Source organism: Pogona vitticeps, chromosome 2 (genome assembly GCF_051106095.1).
Source record: "Pogona vitticeps strain Pit_001003342236 chromosome 2, PviZW2.1, whole genome shotgun sequence".
In the NCBI taxonomy this organism is placed as follows: Eukaryota; Metazoa; Chordata; class Lepidosauria; order Squamata; family Agamidae; genus Pogona; species Pogona vitticeps.
Genome location: NC_135784.1, coordinates 163,327,966 through 163,348,365, shown reverse-complemented (window position 1 = coordinate 163,348,365; position 20,400 = coordinate 163,327,966). Strand labels below are relative to the sequence as shown.

Genomic DNA, 20,400 nt, shown 5'->3' with positions numbered 1-20,400 from the left:
TCAAAAGATTTTTATTAAGACATCTTGACAGGTGAGATAGAATATTCTTGTTCACATTAAAATGTAATAACTCAAAGACCTTTTGCCCATACTTTCCCATATTTGGCATACAGCAAGGGCAGACTGCCCGCTATATCTGTGACAAATTTGGTGCTGACCGGAAGTCCAGTTTCAAAGTTATAATTTTTAATTTGGGCTATCTCCATTTTTAGAATTGCCTTGTACGATGTTGATTTGCTGGCTGCACAATAACATCACTGCACTCTTGTAATGCACTCTTATGCGGTGATAATTGCACTCTTGTGCAGTGATAATTGAGTATATGGTAGGTCTGTGGTTCCAAAGAAAACACAGTGGTAGCTGCTGGTTCAGCAACTGTTTCCCACCCTACTGAAATACAAAAAGAAAAAAAAATAACATTCACTGCTTTGGAACATTCAAAATTGAGTAACTTCAGTTTCCCAATTTTGATGCTTTAGTTTGTGAATCTGTAAGAGTGTAGTCTTATTACCCTGTCAGATCTGAAGAAGGGTTTTTATATATTGTACAGGAATCTGATAAGATGATAGAAGCCCCTTCGGAAACTGTGATTGAAATACCTGTAGTGAATGCAAATTATTTGACTGTACCAGGAGGGGAAGCAGCTCATCCACAGAGCATTTCACCCAAACATATCAGGTAATTTTTTAAAATATAAAGCCAGAAGAAGCTATCATTCATTTTGTTAACCAATCAGTTAATGCATAGCCTGCTTTTCCTCCAGTGAGATGACACAGACTGGCTGGCTCAGGGCTGCCCAGAGAGTTTCATGGTTCCGTGGGCCTTGGGACCTGGATTTCCCACATCACAGTCCCACACTGTAGTCACTGTAACCACTCCTTGGAACAACAATTCAGTACAAAACAGAGAATCAAGGCCTGCTATAACATTCTGCCGGACCTCATCAAATGGCATATTTCATTTTTAAAAATGTATATTAGTAAAGCTTGAAGGATGCCTTGAGCCTCCTCTCTTTAAGCTATTCTAAATGATGATTGTGATGTTATACTAAAAAATGTTTTTGCTTCTTTTTTTCGTTTTTCATGAGATAATTGATTGCATGGTTGTTGTGGGTTTTTTGGGCTCTTTGGCCGTGTTCTGAAGGTTGTTTGCGAATACATTGATTGATCGCATTTGTTCCTGGCTTGACCATAGAGATTTGCTGTCCGTCATCCCTTCTCCCTCAATTGGTGCAGGAAATGAGCCCCCCATTTTTATTCTAACATTTTTCAATGTTGTCCTGAGGAGCTCAAATTTTACTTCTCAGATTTTCAGGTGATTGAGGGGTGAGACTGTGAGCAGTCTGGGTTTAGAGATAGGTAAGTTGGGCAGTCACGTGGGGGTAGAGGCGTGATGAAGGCACTTCTTGCCCAGAGTGCCATTTACCCCTGACTCTATGATCCACTTCTTCTGGGGCACATCCTGGGACTGTTCATCTTGCCCAAGGCCACATGTCCTGGCTTCTCTCCCAGGAGGCACAGCGTGGAATTGAACTCCCAACCTTTGGCTCTGAGCTATCCAGCCAGCACTGTGTTAGGTGTACACATACCTAACTTGTAATGACTTTTCTTAAGGGATATGGTTGAGAGCCTGCCTGCAGCCTAACTGGGCATGCTCCTGACTGGACCTATAAGAGAAAAGCAAAGAGAAATCCCCTTTCTTGTCCCCTCTTGTCTCTTCCCACGTCGGCTTTTATTTCATTTTTCAAAGTGATGCAGCACATATTTGCTGCCGCAATATACTAATTTCTCTCCCCCCCCCCCGTTCCCCAGCCCCTTCATGGAGCTGAAGAAGTGTTTAATTTGCCAGTATCCTGAGGTAGCTTTCCTATTAAGCCATTTCATGATACTGGCAAACTGAAAGAGGAAGGCTTTTGGTTCATTCCTAGCAACCACGTTTGCTGGAACCAAAAGCAAAGCAAAGTGTACTGTTTATATACTGCCTCGTCACTCTTAAAGCACTCTCTGGGCAGTTTACAATTAGATTATGCAGGCTGCGCATTGCCCGTCCATCCGCAGTGAGCTGCAAAAGGCCGGAAGGCTGAGTCAACCTTGAGCTGGCTCTCTGGGATTGATTCCCCGGTCGTGAGCAAAGTTTTGGCTGCAGTACAGCTGTTTAACCACTGTGTCACAATCAAAACCAGCATGAGCATACCCACAGCAGAAAAGGAGAAACCCCTTAATGGGAGCCAGAAAGGTGCAGATAGAACTTCTCTGGAGGTGGGCTGGTTCACTCCAGCAAAGACATTGTCTGATCACTGTCTTTAGGAGTGAACCAGCTCTTCCCTGCACTGGACTAGACAGCATGCTAAATATCCATGTAGTAACTCTCTTATTCTAATGCTGAAAAAAGGGCAAGGTTGGCACCAGGCATGTCTCCTGTGAGAGGGTATTTGAAATTCAGGAAACCTGCACAAGGAGGCCCCTATCTTGTAGTACAACTCAATATACTTCCCACCAGTGGTGGGTCAACAAGATGGCCCTTAACCCCAGAGCCAAAAGCATGCACAAGGTGGCACTGGACAAAATATTGTTTGCTTGCTAGGGCCTAAACCATTTAGGGATTCTCACCTTGAGTTCAGCTTCAAATGTCAGGGATGGCTTCTTAACTGTCAGATAACTGACTACAATGGTGCCTCGCTTAACGAAGATAATCCATTCCAGCGAAATTGCTGTAGAGCGAAATCCTCGTTAAGCGAAATAAAAAATCCCATTGAAACGCATTGAAAACCCGTTCAATGCATTCCAATGGGCTGAAAAACTCACCGTCCAGCGAAGATCCTCCATTGGGGCGGCCATTTTTGGTGCCTGTAAAGCGAGGAATCTGTCCAAAAACACAGCAGGGAGCCATTTTACACAGCAGGCAGCCATTTTGAAGCTGCCGATCAGCTGTTTTAAAAATGCTGTAATGCGAAGAATCGGTTCCCAAAGCAGAGAACCAATCGTCGCAAAGCGGATTTTGCCTATTAAAACATTGCAAAACAGTTATCGTATAGCGGTTTCATCGTTTAATGAGGCAATCGTTAAGCGAGGCACCACTGTACTTTGTAGTGCCTTTGTAGCGCTTTTTATTTCATTGCACTGCCTTATAATTTTTCACTAACTTGTTCTTTGCAGGCATGATCCTGCAGATATCAACATCTCTGAAGAAATGCCAAAAACTGCTATGTGGAAGACTCTGACCATAAATACAGGCAAACAGCCCTAATTCCAAAGCGAAGAGGTATGGAAATATTGTGGCTTGCCCCATTCCACCATAAAGAAAGAATGTATACTTTAAAATACAGTGGTGCCCCGCATAGTCATGTTAATCCATTCCAGGATTAATGTTGCTATCTGGATTAGTCGCTATGCGGGGGGGGGGGAACCCCATAGAAACGCATTAAACTCTGTTTAATGCGTTCCTATTGGGGAAAAACTCACCGCTATGCGGGGAATCCTCCATCTGGCCGCCATTTTCACCACCCGGTAAGCGAGGGCAGGGCGCGAAACCGCTGCGGGGGGCTATTTTGTTGACCCGGCGGCCATTTTGGAACCGCCGATCAGCTGTTCTCAAAACATCGCAATGTGAAGATCGGTAAGCGAAATGCTTACCGATCATCACAATGCGATGTTTTGCCTATTAAAACATCGCAATGCAATCGCATTAGCGATCACAAAAAACGTGTCGCTATGCGGATTCGTTGTTAAACGGTGCGCTCGTTAAGCGAGGCACCACTGTATTGTGTGGCTGGATGTGCTGTACCCACAAGTGCTAGGCCTTTGGAACTGTTGCAACCCTCCATGTAACTTCCAGAGGAAAAGCAACCGTTGGACTGTACCCCAGGACCTACCCATATGCAAGCAACCCTTCATCCATTTTGTATACTACTTGATTGTCCCAAGGAGGAAGCCAACGAAGGGGTTTGCCAAAGAGTATAACCAATACTGCCATGGAGACAAATGATTCCACATTTTCTCATGTTTTCAGGGGAGGTGGAGAAGAGGAGGAATTCACTTTTGATTTGTGCCTTTAGATAGTCTGGAACTGGTATATCTCTAATGGTATTTCTTGATTCATTCACAGTGTTGACGTTCAGGTCTCTCAGCCTTGGATGAGGAGCTGCAGCACATGAAGATGACTCAGGGAAGAGCCAAGATGTGCAGGCAAGGGAAAGAAAGACTTCTGCGACCGAGCGGGGCACTAAGAAACAAATGGCCCTGAGACATAACTTCGTGCAAATAACTGGGTTCATATTAAAGCCATTCAGAAGTGTTTTGATTATCCTTTGTGTGCTTCAGTGGGCATTCTAATTATCTTTAGACCAGCAATTCAAGAACGCACACATGATCACAAAACGTTTAGTGTTTAAAGCCTGTGTGTGTGTGCGTGTGCGTACGCACGTGTGCGTCTGTGTATGTGCATACTTTGTATTGCAGTTTCTTAGTTGTACAGGAACTGCTGCTGCTGCTGCATAGTTACTTTCCCCCTTCCCAGTGTTTCTTTCTCAACAGATTTAAACTGAATGTACAAGAATAATAACAATATAACAGCACAACTATTTGGAGTTCCTTTTTTGACAATGCTCTCCATATTTAATTGTTCTTTACTAGTTCATTAAGGGATTTCACCTGAATTTTTTCACTAAATCATTTTATATAGTTGTCACAGAAGCAACGTATAAGGAATAACACAATATAATTGCTTACAAACAGGTGGAAGAAATGTTCCTCTGAGTTGTTTATTTTTATTTAAATATATATATATAATTGCTTAAATTCTGTTCAGTTCCTTCACTCCTCGTGTGTGTGTGTGAGTATGTGTGAGACAAGATCTAAATTCATCAAAACACTTCCATATGGCAACCACAGTAGCATGGACCAAGCATTCTGTGTGTTGCTTTATCAATGTGTGTTTGTGGTATGGGTGAATCCAACCAAGCCATTGACCTCAGGAAAGCAAATGAGGTAGCAGGATAGAGGTGTGCTTGGCTTCTGTAGTAACAACTGGCAGAATCTTAACAGGGACCTGCAGCCAATGTGATTTGTGAGCCTTTGTAGAGAGAAAGATGCTCAGAGGTGGAAGGAGGAGCAGAGATATGCTATCAAAAGGGAAGAGAAAAGTGGCAGATAAGAGGAATCCTCGTGGGGATTCACCTAGGCCAGGAGTCTATGTACTTCACTGCATAGTAAACATGTTGATATCTATTTATTTATTCCATTTTACTTCTGTGCTACCTTTCTTGCTGTGCAGGGACCTAAGGCAGGTCACAAATGGCTTAAAAACATATGCAAATATAAACAATACATTACAGAGGTGAAAGCAATTAAACAAACCAATTAAACAAAAATAATATTTAAAAGAGTAGGGACTTTTAATATTTTAAAACATCTTTAAGACATACTTATAATGTACCATTAAAAACAATAATGTAGAGCACGCCACATTTCTCCTATTCAATTTGTTTACTAAAAGCTTGCTTTAAAAGGAGGGTCTTTACTTGTTACTGGAAATATTGTTGTGAGTGGGGGGGAGGCAAAGTGGCCTCCCAAGAGAGGGCGTTCCACAACCTGGAAGTAGCCACTGAAAATCCCGTTTCTCACATTATCACCAAACGTGCTTGCAAAGCTAACAAGACTGACAGAGGGGCCTCTCTTGAAGATCTTTAAAATCCAAGCCTATAGTCAGTACAGTATTTCTGTGACCATTTAGATCATGATGAGATCAAACATGCCCTTGAGAACCTTTGCAAGTCAAGAGATAATATATGAGTTTCCCTGGGTATTAACTAACAAATTGTTCAGTGGGAGGAACCAGGGGTTAATAAGCAGAGGAAAATTGCCGGTCCATTTTAACTCATGACAGGTGTGGAGAACCACAGAGGCAGATTTCAAGGAAACAAACACGACTCCATGATAAATAGGTATATATATTTATATATATTGTCATTGTCCCCGTCTGCCATTCCCCAGCATGATTGGAAGAGACCTTAACTGGTTGTGTTACAAAGCAGAGTCATCTTCTGGCCCATCCAGGGTTGGCAGAAAAACCGAGGCTTTGCACGTGCAGTGGGGGTGGGGGTTGGTTTATGCTACAATAAGGGGAAGGAGACAGCTTTTCCGAGTACTTCTGCCAAGAGAGTTGTATGCAGTTTTGATAATTTTGGCCTCTAGGATCCTTCGCTGGGATCTTGGGCTCCTCCTCAGGAACCAGAGAAAATAAAAATTTGGGACACAGAAGAGAGAGGAAAAACAGGCACGACATACTGGCTTTTCTGACCAGTCCCATTGTGTGTGTCCTGACTTCTGCTGTACTTAACTGCAGACTGAGCTTTGTCCTGATTCCCTTTTGCAGCTTAGTCCCCAGCCTGTTTTGGGTCATAATCCTTGAGGGGCAAGAGGGGATCAAGAGACCACATGGGCCTAGGCTGTGTGGATTCTTTCATCTAGTTGCAACCCCTGCACATTTCTCTTGCAGCCTTGGTACTGTCAACCTCTTTCTAAACAGTTGACTCTCCTAAGGATGTACTTTGCTGTTTTCAACACCAGAACATATGTTATGGTGGCCCATAATGCAAATACAATCTAGGTATGAAAGGGATTTTAAAATGTATGGTTTCAATAAAGAACAGAAACCGCTTGACCAAATAATGTTAACATCAGATGATAAATTAATTAGGAAAATATATAAAGTATCTTTTAAATTGGAAAATGGAGGAGGAACAAGTCAAAGAAATGACTGTTCAATGGGCAATTTTTTTGGATATAATATTGACTTCGAAAAATGGCAAAAACTGTGGTCTAGAAACTATAAAATGTCAATGGCAGCATCTTATAAAGAGAATGTATACAAAATGTTTTATAGATGGCAGTTACCACCTGATAGATTAGCTAAAATGTATTCTAATCAGTCAAGTAAATGCTGGAAATGTCATTAAAAACTGGAATTTATTATCACCTTTGGTGGACCTGTGATAAAGCAAAAAAAAAAAAAAAAAAGGACAAAAATACATATATGGCTTGTTAAAATAATTTTTAAACATGTAGATTTTAAGTCAGAACTCTTAAGTATAATACCAGAGAGCTTTGATAAACAAAATGTATACTTAACTAAAACCAGAGTATGCGTTCAGTCCAGAGCATGTGTTCAGTGAAGACAATTTAGAAAGAGAATTTAGATGAGAGTGTCAACACGGCAGACTTAGAAATTACTGAACAGTTCCCCTCCTCCTTAGAGAACCCTGGAGTGGTAGATTTGTGATGAATGAGCTGTGTGGATCTTCTACACAACAATGGAGGGTCTCCTTCTCTCCAAGGATCCGCAACATAAAATTACCTATGCTTAGCACAACCGACTGGAAGAAGCCATGCCAGTTTATCTGGCACAAAACTAATAAAGGTTGCAGTACAAGTCTATCCATAGGGTGCATTCATATGTCACAGTAAGGTAGGATTCAAAACAATGGGAGCTCAAGAAGACTTCAGATGTCTATCATGGAGCTGTTATAATGGGATGGAATGAAGGCAGGTGGTAGAAGGGCAGGGAATGTCTTCAGCCAAGACATAATTTGGTCACAGTCATAATCCTTAGCCATAGACAGTTTTTTTTTAAATGCCACAATTCTCTCAGCTCAAAGCTATTAACAGATGAATAATAACCTTGTAACACAGTAACCATGAACTGAAAATCTGAATTAATTTATGATTTGTAATTTCAGTACTAATGTTGTAGGCAGTTTCAATGCAGTTGTGGGTTTCAGCCGCTGGGGAGTCCCTCTAGCGGGCTTGGACTCAGGTCTGATCCAACAGGCCACCTCTTATGTCCAGAAGGTGAGTCAGGACTAGAATCACATTGGGATTTCTCTGATTAGGAGCAAGGCCAGGGGGAAACTGTGTGTTATAAGTGACTCTGGTTGATACAAGTTATAAACACAGCACTGACCCAGGAGCCAAATGAGCAAAATCCAACAGCACAGCCCCAGATCTGTAACATGTGAATTGAGAGGAAGGGTTTAACCTGGCTTCCACCACCACTGCATTCCCACTCAAGTTTGCTGGGACAGTTCATTGAAATTAGTGGAACTTTCCCAAGTGAATGTTAAGATTGGTCAATAAATGGGGTTCTAGTGACTTGTAAAGGAGGCCCATAGTTGGAGCAGGAGAGATGCCTCACACCAAAAATTTGGGTGGAACTTCATCCTTGCTGGGATCACAGGCTGTCCTCACAGCTTGGCTTTTAAGTGAATTGCAGGTTAAATCACTGGTTCTTAATATGGTAAATAGGAAAGCCAATTGGATTTGCATAAGCCTGGGAGGCAGGAAAGGTTTAAGGGTCACTACTAAAGAGCAGGCCGGGTAGGTGGGGCTCGTCAGCCATGGAAGGCAGCCCATCTAGGAGAAGGAAAACTCCGATTTCAAACCTCCACTGCCTTGTGGCTGTATCCACTAATGGAAAAGGCTTCAGGAGTTAACCTAGAGGCAAAATCCGGAGCTGGAGTCCCGAAGGCAGCTCGTGTCGTTCTGCCAACTCCTGCGATGTTGCTGGAACCAGTCGTATTGGCTCTTGCCTTTCCATTGGACCATTTCAGCAATGTGGAGAGGGGGGATCTGCTGCTTGGGTAACAGCTTATCCTCCATATTACTTTACCCGGGCTTCATGCTCTGGAGAGGACACTCCTTGATTCAGAGCATGTTACCATAGTCTCTCGAGGCTGAAGGATGCCTATATATATAACCTTTGTTACTCAGATATTTTTGGACTGCAACTCCCAGAAGCCTTCACCATCAGCTATGCTGGCTGGGGTTTCTGGGAGTTGCAGTTCAAAAACACCTGAGTAACAAAGGTTAAGAACCACTGGGTTAAATAATGGAAACCACTCTACATGTTAAGTGCCATTATTCCAAAGTATAGTTCTGAATGCCCACTGTCACTCTGAAACTGCCACCTCTCGACCATCCCACTATGGACATACCATAAAACCAGGAAAATCTGAGTACCTTTATCAACATTTAGGTAAGGTAAAGGTTCCCCTTGACATTTAATCCAGTCATGTCCGACTCTAGGGCATGTGTTCATCCCCATCTACAAGCCATGGAGCCAGCGTTTGTCGGTAGACAATTTCCGTGGTCACGTGGCCAGCACGACTAGACACGGAACACCATTACCTTCCCACCCTGGTGGTACCTATTTATCTACTCACATTTACATGCTTTTGAACTGCTAGGTTGGCAGGAGCTGGGAGAAGTGATGGGAGCTCACTCCATCACGTGGATTCGATCTTACGACTGTGGGTCTTCTGATCTTGCAGCATAGAGGTTTAACCTGCAGCGCCACCTTTATCAACATTTACAATCTTCTAAATCAAATTCTTAATTTGTGCAAAATAATGAAATCATTAAATAGTTCATTAATTTCAGTCTTCTTTTTTGCCTTACCTGTGCAAAAAAAAAAGGCCACATTTTTGCAGGGCAGATAATAAAAGTCAGTCTAGAGATAACATTATGTAGCCAGGCTTAGCAAGATTTATTTTAGCTAAATTGCAACGGGGCCTGCTTTTGATCTAGCAGCATTAGTTTGGCAAGAGTGATTTCAGTATACTGGTAACTATCCTTCTACAAGATGTTTTATTCTGATGTAGCACAGGCAGCATTTGGAAAGCTTCCCCTCATGTAGCATGCTGAATATTTGAAAAATTTGTAAATCAGTCCCTAAGAAAGTTGGGTTGGGTCTAGGATCTGCTTTCTACTTACGGGAAGGCCCTGTTCATGGAAAGTGTGCCTGCCTAGTGTTCCAGAATCCCCTCCACATCTCATTCAACAGGTTCTCCTGAACCTCTGTAGCATTTTCAGGAGCATGGATGTGAATAAGGAGTGGAGGAATGGAAGTCCACTCCCAGCAGCTTAGTTGCACTGATCTTGATCAAATGTGTGTAGTCATAAACCCCCATTAAGGTGCACCTATCTGTAAGCTGGGAAATCAAAATTCAAAGACGAAATGGAAGAAGAACATGAGCTTGAAAATTAGGTACTTTCAGCACAAAATGAGAGTACCTGTATCTCTGATTTAAAAATAGGAAGTCAAGATTTACTTCTGAGGTGGGGTTGTTCCTGGACCAGGAGGGGGGGGCTGCATCTCCTGCCCTCAAATATTTGGGAGACTTCCATGCTGCTCATCAGGAGCTGTCCTCATTTTGAGAGGAACATTGCCTTCACAGTATTTAATGGTCAAATGATGGAGTACTGAATTGAGTGTGAAAGAGAAAGTGATGGGAAGCAAAGCGGTCTCTTCCAGCTTTATATTGAATGGTTTTGCATGAAGGGAGCATATGTCTGAGAGCTGAGGGTCTGTTTTGGATCAGAGTGGTGCACAGAAAATACTGTACTGGCACCCATACCCAACCCTAACAAAATAAGCCTCCAAAACCTGTTATCTGGGAAATTAGTGGGGCAAAGAGAGACAAAGAGTAACCTATGGCTGACAGAAGCTATCTATATCATTTCTATAAGGACATTTCTTTTTTTCATGAGAATATTTTGCCTGATTTTCATTTGTTTGCCTTTTTAAAAAAAGAGCTATCTCTCTCTATAACGTCCCCTTTCAAAGACAGCTGGTTGCAAGAGCTGTCCGGGTTTATTTGACACCTTTGGAACTAAGACTATGACTGTGATCACATGGGGAAATAGATTGCAATTTGAACTAACTGTGGAGCAATCCGGTGCCATCTATTTCCTGGTGATCACATGATGGTATGGGGAAATGCAGTCTACTCTGCTCCCAAACCATGCCCAAGTTGAACCTTTTTTGGTCCAGCTATGGGGTCACTACTTTTTGGGACTGGACTGGAGTGCTTCCTCAGAAGGGTCGCTTTAAGGGAGACTGCTCCCATTAAAGCAACTTTTTCTGGTGCAATCAGGTGCATTCCCTTGGAGCCATCCGATTGCACTCTGAGTAGAGCAGGAAGGCAGTGTTATGGTTTTGCTGTCACCGCAAAACCAAAGTGTGGAGCCCTTCATAGGCCTTCACTGCTGCCAGTGAGCCTAAAATGCCAGGGCCTTTGAGCAAGGCGGAATTGTTTGCTTCATTCCAGCTTTCTGGAAAGGTGGAGGGAAGTGTCATGGATCACGACTAGGAGACTCAGCTTATTTAAAGGGGAGAGGCAGGTGTTAATAAATGTGGCTGCAGGTTCTATATGATATGAAAGCGTCCTGCTGTCTGAAAGCCATTAGATTATAGAACCTGTGTGCATTCTAAAAGAACATCATTTGTCTCTGAAAAATCACAAGCCATGTGAAGATCTTCATAATCCTGAGTGAGGAAGGAGGAGAATCAAATAAAGAAAAGGTGCTGGCACATTTTTCTAGTGTATTTTCTTCCTCCTGTAACCACTACATGTAGAAATAGAGAAACTATTTTCTTTTTTAGATATAAAAGAAAAAAGTATTTATTTTGTTGTAAAAGATGTAATTTCAGAAAACACTCCATATTGTAAATAAATATAGAAACAGGAAGATGGGTTCTATCTACTCGCTCTGTATAAATGACTAAACACTTCTAAATTTAGCTTAAAAATGAGTGATGTAGACATGTATAGTTTTGTTCTGTTTTACAGTAACAGACATATATTCTGCCTCTTACTTCCTGTCTGTAAAATGTCTGTCAGTGACGATATTACTCTGACAATCAGAAGTGTGCCTGTTGTTGACCTATGTGTTGTTCACCAAAAAAGAATAAGAATAAAATATGCCCATATTTATTTAAGTGTGCTCTCTTCGATGTGTTTCCAAAAGGTAACCCTTTAGGTTCAGATGAGAGGTTTAAAATTTTATACGAATTCCCCAAAAACTTTGTAAGAAAAGGGAGAATCCGTTTATAATTTATAACCCTATTTGCCTGTTTCCTTGACTCCAAATATGGCAAGTGGGGATGGAGATGTGCAGGGGAGTCCCACATCCACATGGCATTACTCTCTGAGGTATCAGGCGCCTTTAGGTGTGCTGAGCGGTTTACAAAGGCAGCAGGCTGTGATAAAGCTCTTATGATCAAGAACCCTGAAAAAGTTAAATTGTTTGCTGATTTGCTTAATCAGGTGTTTGTGGTTGATCAGTTGTGAAGCAGGCAGGATGTTGCGATGTGGACTGGTCATTGTTTCAGCTTTATTCTCTATGTCACCACAATGAGAAATATGGGTACGGACGAGGAATAACTATTACATGATCCTACTCTAGTTGTACACTAAGTAGCAGCTGTTGTTGTTGTTGTTGTTGTTGTGTGCCGTTGAGTTGAAACTGACTTGTAGTGACCCTAATAGGGCTTTCAAGGTAAGTGAGATATTTGAGGAGTAGCTTTATCAGTTCTCCCTCCCCAGTGAGTTTTCATGGCGGAGCGGGGATGGTTATTTGAATCAAAGCAGCTTACATAGGAGTTGATTCACCAAATCCCCACTCAGGCAAAAACAAAATAAAATAAAAAAAGAAAGAAGACAAAAACCTTGTGACATCTTAAAGACTAACTGCTGCATTTTAGACATAAGAAGTGGATTTGTCTGCGAGAGCCCAAATTAAAATAGAGCAGTCTTTAAGATGCCACAAAGTTTTTGTCTTATTTTTATTTTGGTTTTGCCTGATAGGCTAGCGCAGATGTATACGGTGACCTCTTCTGCAACAAATCCCCACTGATTTGGTGGTCCTATGCTGGTGCAACTTAGTACACCGAGCAATAGGACTTCGGAAATCCAAAAGTCTCTTTCTGGAAACCTCTGACATCCATTCACTGCCTGCTTTATGGTAGCAGTTCTCTTTTTACAAAGAGGGATTGGGAATTTCCGGCCCAGGGAACGGATTGACCTTCCACAGGTTCTCTGAAGGGAAAAACCCTTTCTCCTCCCTTTGCACCTTTCTGTCTTCACAGCTTTTCTTCTCCCATTCTAAATGGCAAAAATGCCCTCCTGAGACACGTTTACAGTCAGGAAGCTCTGAAAGTGAAAACATGCCGGCAAGGCTGAAGATGGACACAAACTTACCTGGTACAAGCTAATTTCTAATCATACACTTTCAAGTCTTCCTGACTACTTTCTATATTGTCATTGAAAGATATATCCACTTGCTCTAGAGATTATTGTTTTGCACTTGGGATCTTAGACCACCTTTGCTTTTTTAAATGGGTTTCTTGGTGTCTCTTTCCAAGTTGTGCCGTAAAGCCCTCACCGCCCAAAGCTTTGCAGTGATTTTGTTCAGTGCAGCAGCGGCAGCTGGGCTGAAACTAATGGCAGCAAAGGCCATATTTGTCACAAGAGGTCTGTTTGAGATACCAAAAATGGAGAAATCAATGTCCTTCAGAGAATGAGTGTTCATGGTGTTGAGGGTCTGTAACAATTAAAAGAGGCACCACCTGGCCCCTTACAAAGGATGCTGAATGCAGCCGTGGTCCAATCCCTCTTCCTTCTTGAGACAGGAGGAGAGGCCCCGCTCTCATCCCTTCTATCACCCCTGTGCTTCTTCACCCCAGGCCTCATCTTGCCTTGCCACTGTTTCCGCCTTGCCTCACCTGTCGCCTCCCCACACCTGGGAGGATGAACCAGCCATGGGCAAGGGTTAGGGTCGCAGCACAAGTCAAAGCTCCTTACCATGATTCACCTTATGTTGTTGTCACGTTCCCTCGTGTCCCTTGGTTGTTTCACCAAGCAAAGGGCACAAGCCACGTGTCATGTCGCTGCCACCAGTTGATCCACATTGTTTATTATTAATGACAGAGGTCCAGGCAATGTGTCATTTTTAAAAGAACCAAATAGAAGTTGTTGATTATTACAGGTGATGAAGGTACAATCAGTGTTGTTAACTCTTAACAAAACATCCTCCTTCCTCCACTCTCGACTGTCCACTCTCCTTCTCTCTCCTCCAAACTTTCAATCCTCCTTATCTCCCCCTCCTGCAGAGACTCTTATATCTGGTGACTTCGCCTCTCCAGCACTTTCATTGGTACATGCAAATAGCCTATTAATATTCATGACCTCGGTGGATGCCACAGTTATTTAGTCGCCTTGTAAAACATCACATTCTGTGATGTTAAACCTGATTCAACAGTGGTTCTTAATGCCTTTGTAACCATGCCCTGAGTTAGGAATCTGGAGCTAGAGGTTGAGAACACTGTACCTCCCAGGAGAAGAGCCAGTCTGAGGAGTTATGGGCAGACTGTGCAGCCCCAGGGTGCCCCAGGAAGAAGAAATGATGGACCAAAAGGGTTGTGTTTTCCCTGTTTCCAGGGAACTGGATTTTCACAGCCATGTCTATGCACTGATATGAGCAAATGAGGTGCTTGTCATTTCTTAGAGATCTAAGGGTAGCCTTAGTCTGGCTAAACACAACAGGGATACACACAGAGAGCCTTCTAAAAAGGCACCACTTTCCCTTGATTTTCATGGTATAATCCTGCTAGTTGCTCATGAGATCAGTACCCTAATGTAGATATCTTGGCCTGTTTTATTTGTTTGCTTCTTTATGTCCATTTATACAATTCTTATACGCACGCCGAGCACAAAACCACTCACCACAATCCTGGTTTCTGGAATATTTCACCTTTGAGGTGAGAAGAGAGTGGCAGGGGAAGGAAGCATTTCCCAAAACATCGGACTACACAAAAATAATGAAATGAGTACAAAATAAATATAACCTAAACAATAAATCGATCAAGGTTTAAACACCAAGATTTAATATACAGTTGGATTGATTAGGTAGCCTTCAGTCTCGAGAGACTATGGTAACGTGGTCTGAATAGAGGACTTGGAACAGCGTATAGTGTGGCTGAGAAGGCCAATTTGAGAGTGACAATCCCTTCCACAATGAGGACAAATACAATCTGTCCCCTGTCCAGCTCCCTGATTTTGCTGGTTTCGGGACTGCCTCTTTGCCTCGGCCTGCTGGACAAGGGTCTCTTCAAAATCGGAGAGGCCATGATGCACTGCCTGCCTCCAGGCTGAACGCTTAATGTCAGTGTTTCCCATCTGTTGAAGCCCATTCCTAAGTCCTTCACATCCCACTTGCAGATATCCTTGTATTCTCACGACATGCCTGAGACAACATAGATGTCGCTGTTTCAATAATGTATACATCCTAAAAATTCCAGCTCATTCTAGGACAATTCTATTTGGAAGTTTGTCCTGCCAGGTGATACCAAAAATGCATCAGAGACAATGCATATGGAACATGTTCAACTTCCTCTCTGCCATGCACAAAGGGTCCAGGACTCACTGCAGTACAGGAGTGTACTCAGGACACAGGCTCTATAGACCTGGATCTTGGTATATGCCGTTAGCTTCTTATTAAGCCATACTCTCTTTGTGAGCCTAGAGAACATGGTAGCTGCTTTGCCAATGAGTTTATCCAGCTTGACATCTAGGGAGAGTGTCAGAAATTGTTGACCCAAGGTACACAAAGTCATGAACAACCTCCAATTCTTGTGTAGAGATGGTAATAGAGGGAGGTAAGTCCACGCTCTGGCCCAGGACTTGTATTTTCTTCAGGCTGATTATTCGTCCAAAGTCCTGGCAGGCCTTGCTAAAATGATTCATGAGTTGTTGGAGGTCTTCAGCAGAATGGGCAACAACAGCTACATCATCGGTGAAGAGGAAGTCCCAGATGCATTTCAGCTGGACTTTGGTCTTTGCTCTCAATCTAGAGAGATTAAAGAGCTTTCCATCTGATCTAGTCCGGAGATAGACACCTTCTGTTGCAGTTCCAAAGGTGTGCTTCAGCATGACAGCAAAGAAGATCCCAAACAGAGTTAGCATGAAAACACAACCCTGTTTCACTCTGCTTTGGATGTCAAAGGGATCTGATGTTGAGCCATCAAAAACTACAGTGCCCTTCATTTCGTCATGAAAGGACCTGATAACGTTAAGGAGTCAAGGTGGAATCCAATCGTGGGAAGTATTTTAAAAAGGCCGTTCCTGCTAACCAAATCAAAGGCCTTTGTAGGATCTTTGAAGGCCACAGAGTGGCTGTTGTTGTTCCCTACATTTCTACTGCAACTGTCTGAGGGAGAATACCATGTCAGTGGTGGTTCTAATAGCTCGAAATCCGCACTGTGATTCCGGATAGACTCTGTCTGCAAGCACCTGGAGTCTCTTCAGCACAACACGGGCAAGCAGCTTCCCTACAACACTGAGAAGAGAGATGCCATGGTAGTTACTGCAGTCACCCCGTCTCCTTTGTTCTTACACAATGAGACAGCGTTTGCATCCTTCATGTCCTGTGGTACTCCACCTTCCCTTCAGCAAAGACAAAAGATTTCATACAGCTTGGTGATGATGATCTCTTCACAGCACTTGAGCACTTCAGCAGGAATGTTGTCCTTCTCAGGTGCCTTGCCGGAGGTGAGGGAATCCAAGGCCGCTTTTATTTCTGCTGAAGTTGGTTCACTGTCCAACTTTTCCAAGACAGGCAGGCACTGGAATGTAGCTCAGAGTAGTGCTGCACCCGGTGTTCCATCTGCTGTGCTCGGTCCTGAATGAAAGGGAACCGATATGTCCCTATGGCTCTAAGAGCTTTCAATGCGAAATCTTGCTCCCAACTCCTATATGGTGCCCCCATATGGATTGAAGCCTTTGATCGCACCATCGAAGGCTTACAATCTGCCTTCCTGAGGAAAATACTCGGATTGCCTAATTGTGTCCCCTATGCCGCTATGTGCATAGAAACGGGATTGCTATTGTTGGAAACCCGTGCTTGGCTTTCGACCTTCAAGTTCTGGCTCCGTCTTTTATTCAACTCCAAACAGAACTCTTTTACCTTTCTGATGTTGACGGATCATCATGCTTCCCAATGGTTGACCACGATTCAGAAAAAAATCATGTCCTTGGGAATTTCCCTGGATACATTCCACCTGTCCTCTAGTCAGGCAATACTTCGATCAATGAAACGCAGACTGTTAGACATCCAATTCCAACATCTGACCGAGGCAGCTCGGAAAACTTGTTCCCCTAGCCATTTGGGCCTACCCCTGAAGCCAGGGCTTTAGCTCCCTATTTCTCCTTTCTAACTGACGCCCACTACAGAAGAGCATTTATGCTGGCAAGATTCAACGTACTACCGTCAGCTATTCTACTTGGTAGATACCAGAGAGTCCCACTTAATCTCAGACGATGCCCCTGTGGTCAAGATGCCATCGAAACAGTTTCTCACGTTCTCTTGGACTGTCCTTTCTACAACAGCTTGCATGCAAGATTTCTAGAACCATTGCTCTCCAGTTTTCAAGGACGCTCTGATAAGGCCAAGGTTTGCTTTTTAGTCCAGGGGAATATTAACCATGTCACTACCTATGTCGCTCGCTTTTTACACACCGCGATTCAAATCAGAGAGACCATCCCCCAGGCATAGTTGAATCACTCTCCCAACGTAATCTGGCCATGTCTCTATTACTCTCCACAGCCTTTTTATTGATTTAAGCTTTGCATTAAGCACTCCTAATCTACATGATGCAGTGGTCTACATCTACTGTATACCTTGAAACTATGTAATGCTTTATTCTGCCCGTATTGAAGCTTTTTGATCTGCTTCATGCAGGGTATATACCCTCCATCTATCTGAGGACCCCTGCTTGCTGTATGTTTTATGCCAATAAAGGTTATGATGACTATTCGATAGATTTTAGAGTATGACTGGTATATCTTTCTCTAATTGTACTTTCATGATGGCAATGGAGCAACAGTTTTCCCATATGTGGAACAGAGATTAAATAAAGGCTCATAAAATAGTATCAGTCTGGCTGATTCACTTTTCTGTTCAGAAATAGTAGAATTAAAAGGAAAAAAGTCTGAATTATTTCATCATTAGCAAGATATAACTCTTTTTTTTTTGCCCAGAAGAATGATAAAATATTTGTGCATCTATACTCAGATGAATCTCTGTTTGAAACTGCCACACCACAAAGTATCACAGGAGAAACAGCCAAATAAAAAGAAAGCAACAATCAATGTTTTGATGGCCTCATTTTATTTATCACTTAAGTATTTATCATTTTCCAATTTGGACTAAAGAAAAGGAAACTCTTGCTCCTTGTTGAAGGTGGCCATCAAAGCTCAGACAACGTCTGCTCCAGAGTTCAAACTAAACCTGGAGGAACTGTAGCGCTTTAAAAAGAAGAAAAGAAAGAAAAATTAGTTGGAAGCAACTTGGTTGAACATTATCCCTCTTCTTTGCTCCATGTGGCTAGTGGCATACTTTCTTGGCTTCCTGTCCCTTCTCCAGGGTAAAAAAAATATTGGCGAGTGACAATTGAAGCACCTGAGGTAAAGGGTTCATAGAAACATAGAATAATGAAGTTGGAAGGAGCCTATAAGGTCAATGAATCCAACTTCCTTCTCAATGCAGTAATACAAATTAGAGAATATCTGTCAAATGGTAGTCGAAATTTCTCTTGACTGCCTCCAGGGTTGGAGCACTCACCACCTCCCAAAGTAATTGGTTTCATTCTCATACTGCTCTAACAGTTAGGAAGTTTTTCCTGATATTCAGCCTAACTCTGGCTTCCTGCAACCTGAGCCCACTGTTGCGTGTCCTGCACTTTGGGATGGTCGAGAACAGATCCTGCCCCTCCTCTGTATGACAGCCTTCCAAATATTTGAAAAGTGCTATCCTCTCTCCCCTCAGTCTTCTTTCCTCGAGGCTAAACATGGCCAGTTCTTTCAGCCTTTCCTCATAAAGGCTTGGTTTCCAGTCCCCTGATCATTCTTGTTGCCCTCTTCAGAACAAACCAGTGCCAAATAGACAGGAACTGGTACTGCGCGGGGTTTGGAGACTATGCTTCACCAAAGAGGCATACTTCTGCACTGTGAATCACCTCCCTTTCCCCTTGGAAGCCAGCTCTCATATGAGCAAAAAAACACAAAACACTCAGGGTAGTGGGAAGTCACCCCCAAACCAAGAGAGCTCCTCCTCCTACCCCTTGCCATGAGCTGCCTGTGTTCATTCATACTTCTGCCTTTCTCTGAGCATGACAGCTAAAAGATCCTGGAGTAACAGAAACATTTTAATTGATTGTTTTCCCTGCCATATCCAGAAAATCTAGGGATATTGTTGAAGCTATTGTGAACTATTTCAAATCTGGAAGATTATGCTCTGGTTACATAGCTTTGATGTTTTGGTTTTTTACTACACTCTTCATCCTGCTTAGAGGAGACATTGACATTTTATACATGGCCACCAACAGTAGATAATTGCATCATACCCTTGATTAATAAGCCATTGCACAAATTCCCTTGCTTTCTCCCTGTCCATGAGTTCAGTGTAGTCACTGCCATATGTTCCTTCATTGTGTCGCTTAGCTTTGGCAAGGAAGTGTTCAGCTCCATTTTCCTCTTCAGAAACCAACCTGTTTGGGAAGTTAGACATGAACAAAATTAAGACCTTCACAATCCTTCAACTCCCTTATTAGTTCAACCCATGGTTATATCGCGAATAAATTATACTGAACAGCATTTAGTCTGAGTTAGATTGTATTGTGTTCATATTATTCTATGCCTTAGGAAGCCATCAGAGGTTTGTTCCTCAAGCCTTTTCATCTCCATCTGTAACACACACACGGTCTAACACAGAGACACAATCGTCCAATGCTCCTTACCGTGATTCGATAGCCATTTGCCAACTAGTGGGAAGTGTAGCCGCTATGACCAGTCCAAAAACACATAACCAGGTGATTTTGTTCATTTCCTCTCCGTTCACGCACAAATCTCACAAAAATATTATTTCAACAGTGGTCTCTGAAAAACCACCAGTCTAGAAATAAAGCGGTACAGACAATGTCAACCAGTGCCTTTAAATACTGTTGGGGTCCTTTGCTCCACCTCTGTTCTGCCAGGACTCCTGCATAAGCCCCGCCTTCAGTCCAGCCTCTGTTGCCATGTCAATCCATTGCATTCTTGGCAGCTATGTTGTAGGATCCTTCCTGGTGCATGTCACAAAATGTATGGCACAGCAGGAAGTGGGAATTTGTATGGTGCCTTTTGTGTGGCCCTTGGCTACTCCCAAGTCTTCCTGGTCTTGAAAAATATTAACCCCCAAATGGAGAGTTGTCCCCCGAAACACATAGCAGTTCTCCGATTAAATGCTAGTACAGCTAATCACGCATATTACCACAATGCAGGACCTATGACAGCCTTAAAAATGGGTGGGTGGGCGCCTATGAAAGGATTAAAATGAGGTTGCGGCACCTTCGGGATTTCCTGCAGTTGCCCACGGCTGTACTGGTGTTGGGTGTTTGAGCCGTGGAATAATAGATTTGCCATGGATCTATGGCAAAAATGATTCAAAAATGTTTCAGCAGCATCTTTTCCCTCATGAAACTCTACAGATCAGTTCCCAAGTCGGAAATCTGTCTGTTTGCTGAAACAGA

At 42.8% G+C, this 20,400-nt stretch overlaps 2 protein-coding genes across 5 annotated transcripts in view; one reads left to right on the top strand and one right to left on the bottom strand.

Annotated features, from left to right (window-relative positions):
* Nucleotides 1–6,872, top strand: part of SLC4A8 (solute carrier family 4 member 8) — a 119,034-nt gene extending 112,162 nt beyond the window's left edge. For all 4 annotated transcript variants that reach the window (XM_072991060.2, XM_020784555.3, XM_078384613.1 and 1 more), the window contains 3 exons: nucleotides 551–678; nucleotides 3,156–3,261; nucleotides 4,105–6,872. In XM_072991060.2, coding sequence (XP_072847161.2) covers nucleotides 551–678; nucleotides 3,156–3,246 — 219 coding nt within the window. In that variant the 3' untranslated portion in view covers nucleotides 3,247–3,261; nucleotides 4,105–6,872. The remainder of the gene's footprint in view (nucleotides 1–550; nucleotides 679–3,155; nucleotides 3,262–4,104) is intronic.
* Nucleotides 6,873–17,985: 11,113 nt separating this feature from the next.
* Nucleotides 17,986–19,810, bottom strand: LOC110074434 (exendin-4-like). The gene is made up of 3 exons (XM_078384615.1): nucleotides 19,630–19,810; nucleotides 19,237–19,380; nucleotides 17,986–18,139 (listed from the first exon to the last, which is right to left on the bottom strand). The coding sequence occupies exons 1-3, from the start codon at nucleotides 19,713–19,715 to the stop codon at nucleotides 18,112–18,114; spliced, it is 258 nt and encodes an 85-aa protein (XP_078240741.1). The 5' UTR covers nucleotides 19,716–19,810; the 3' UTR covers nucleotides 17,986–18,111.
* Between the last annotated feature and the right edge of the window lie 590 nt (nucleotides 19,811–20,400).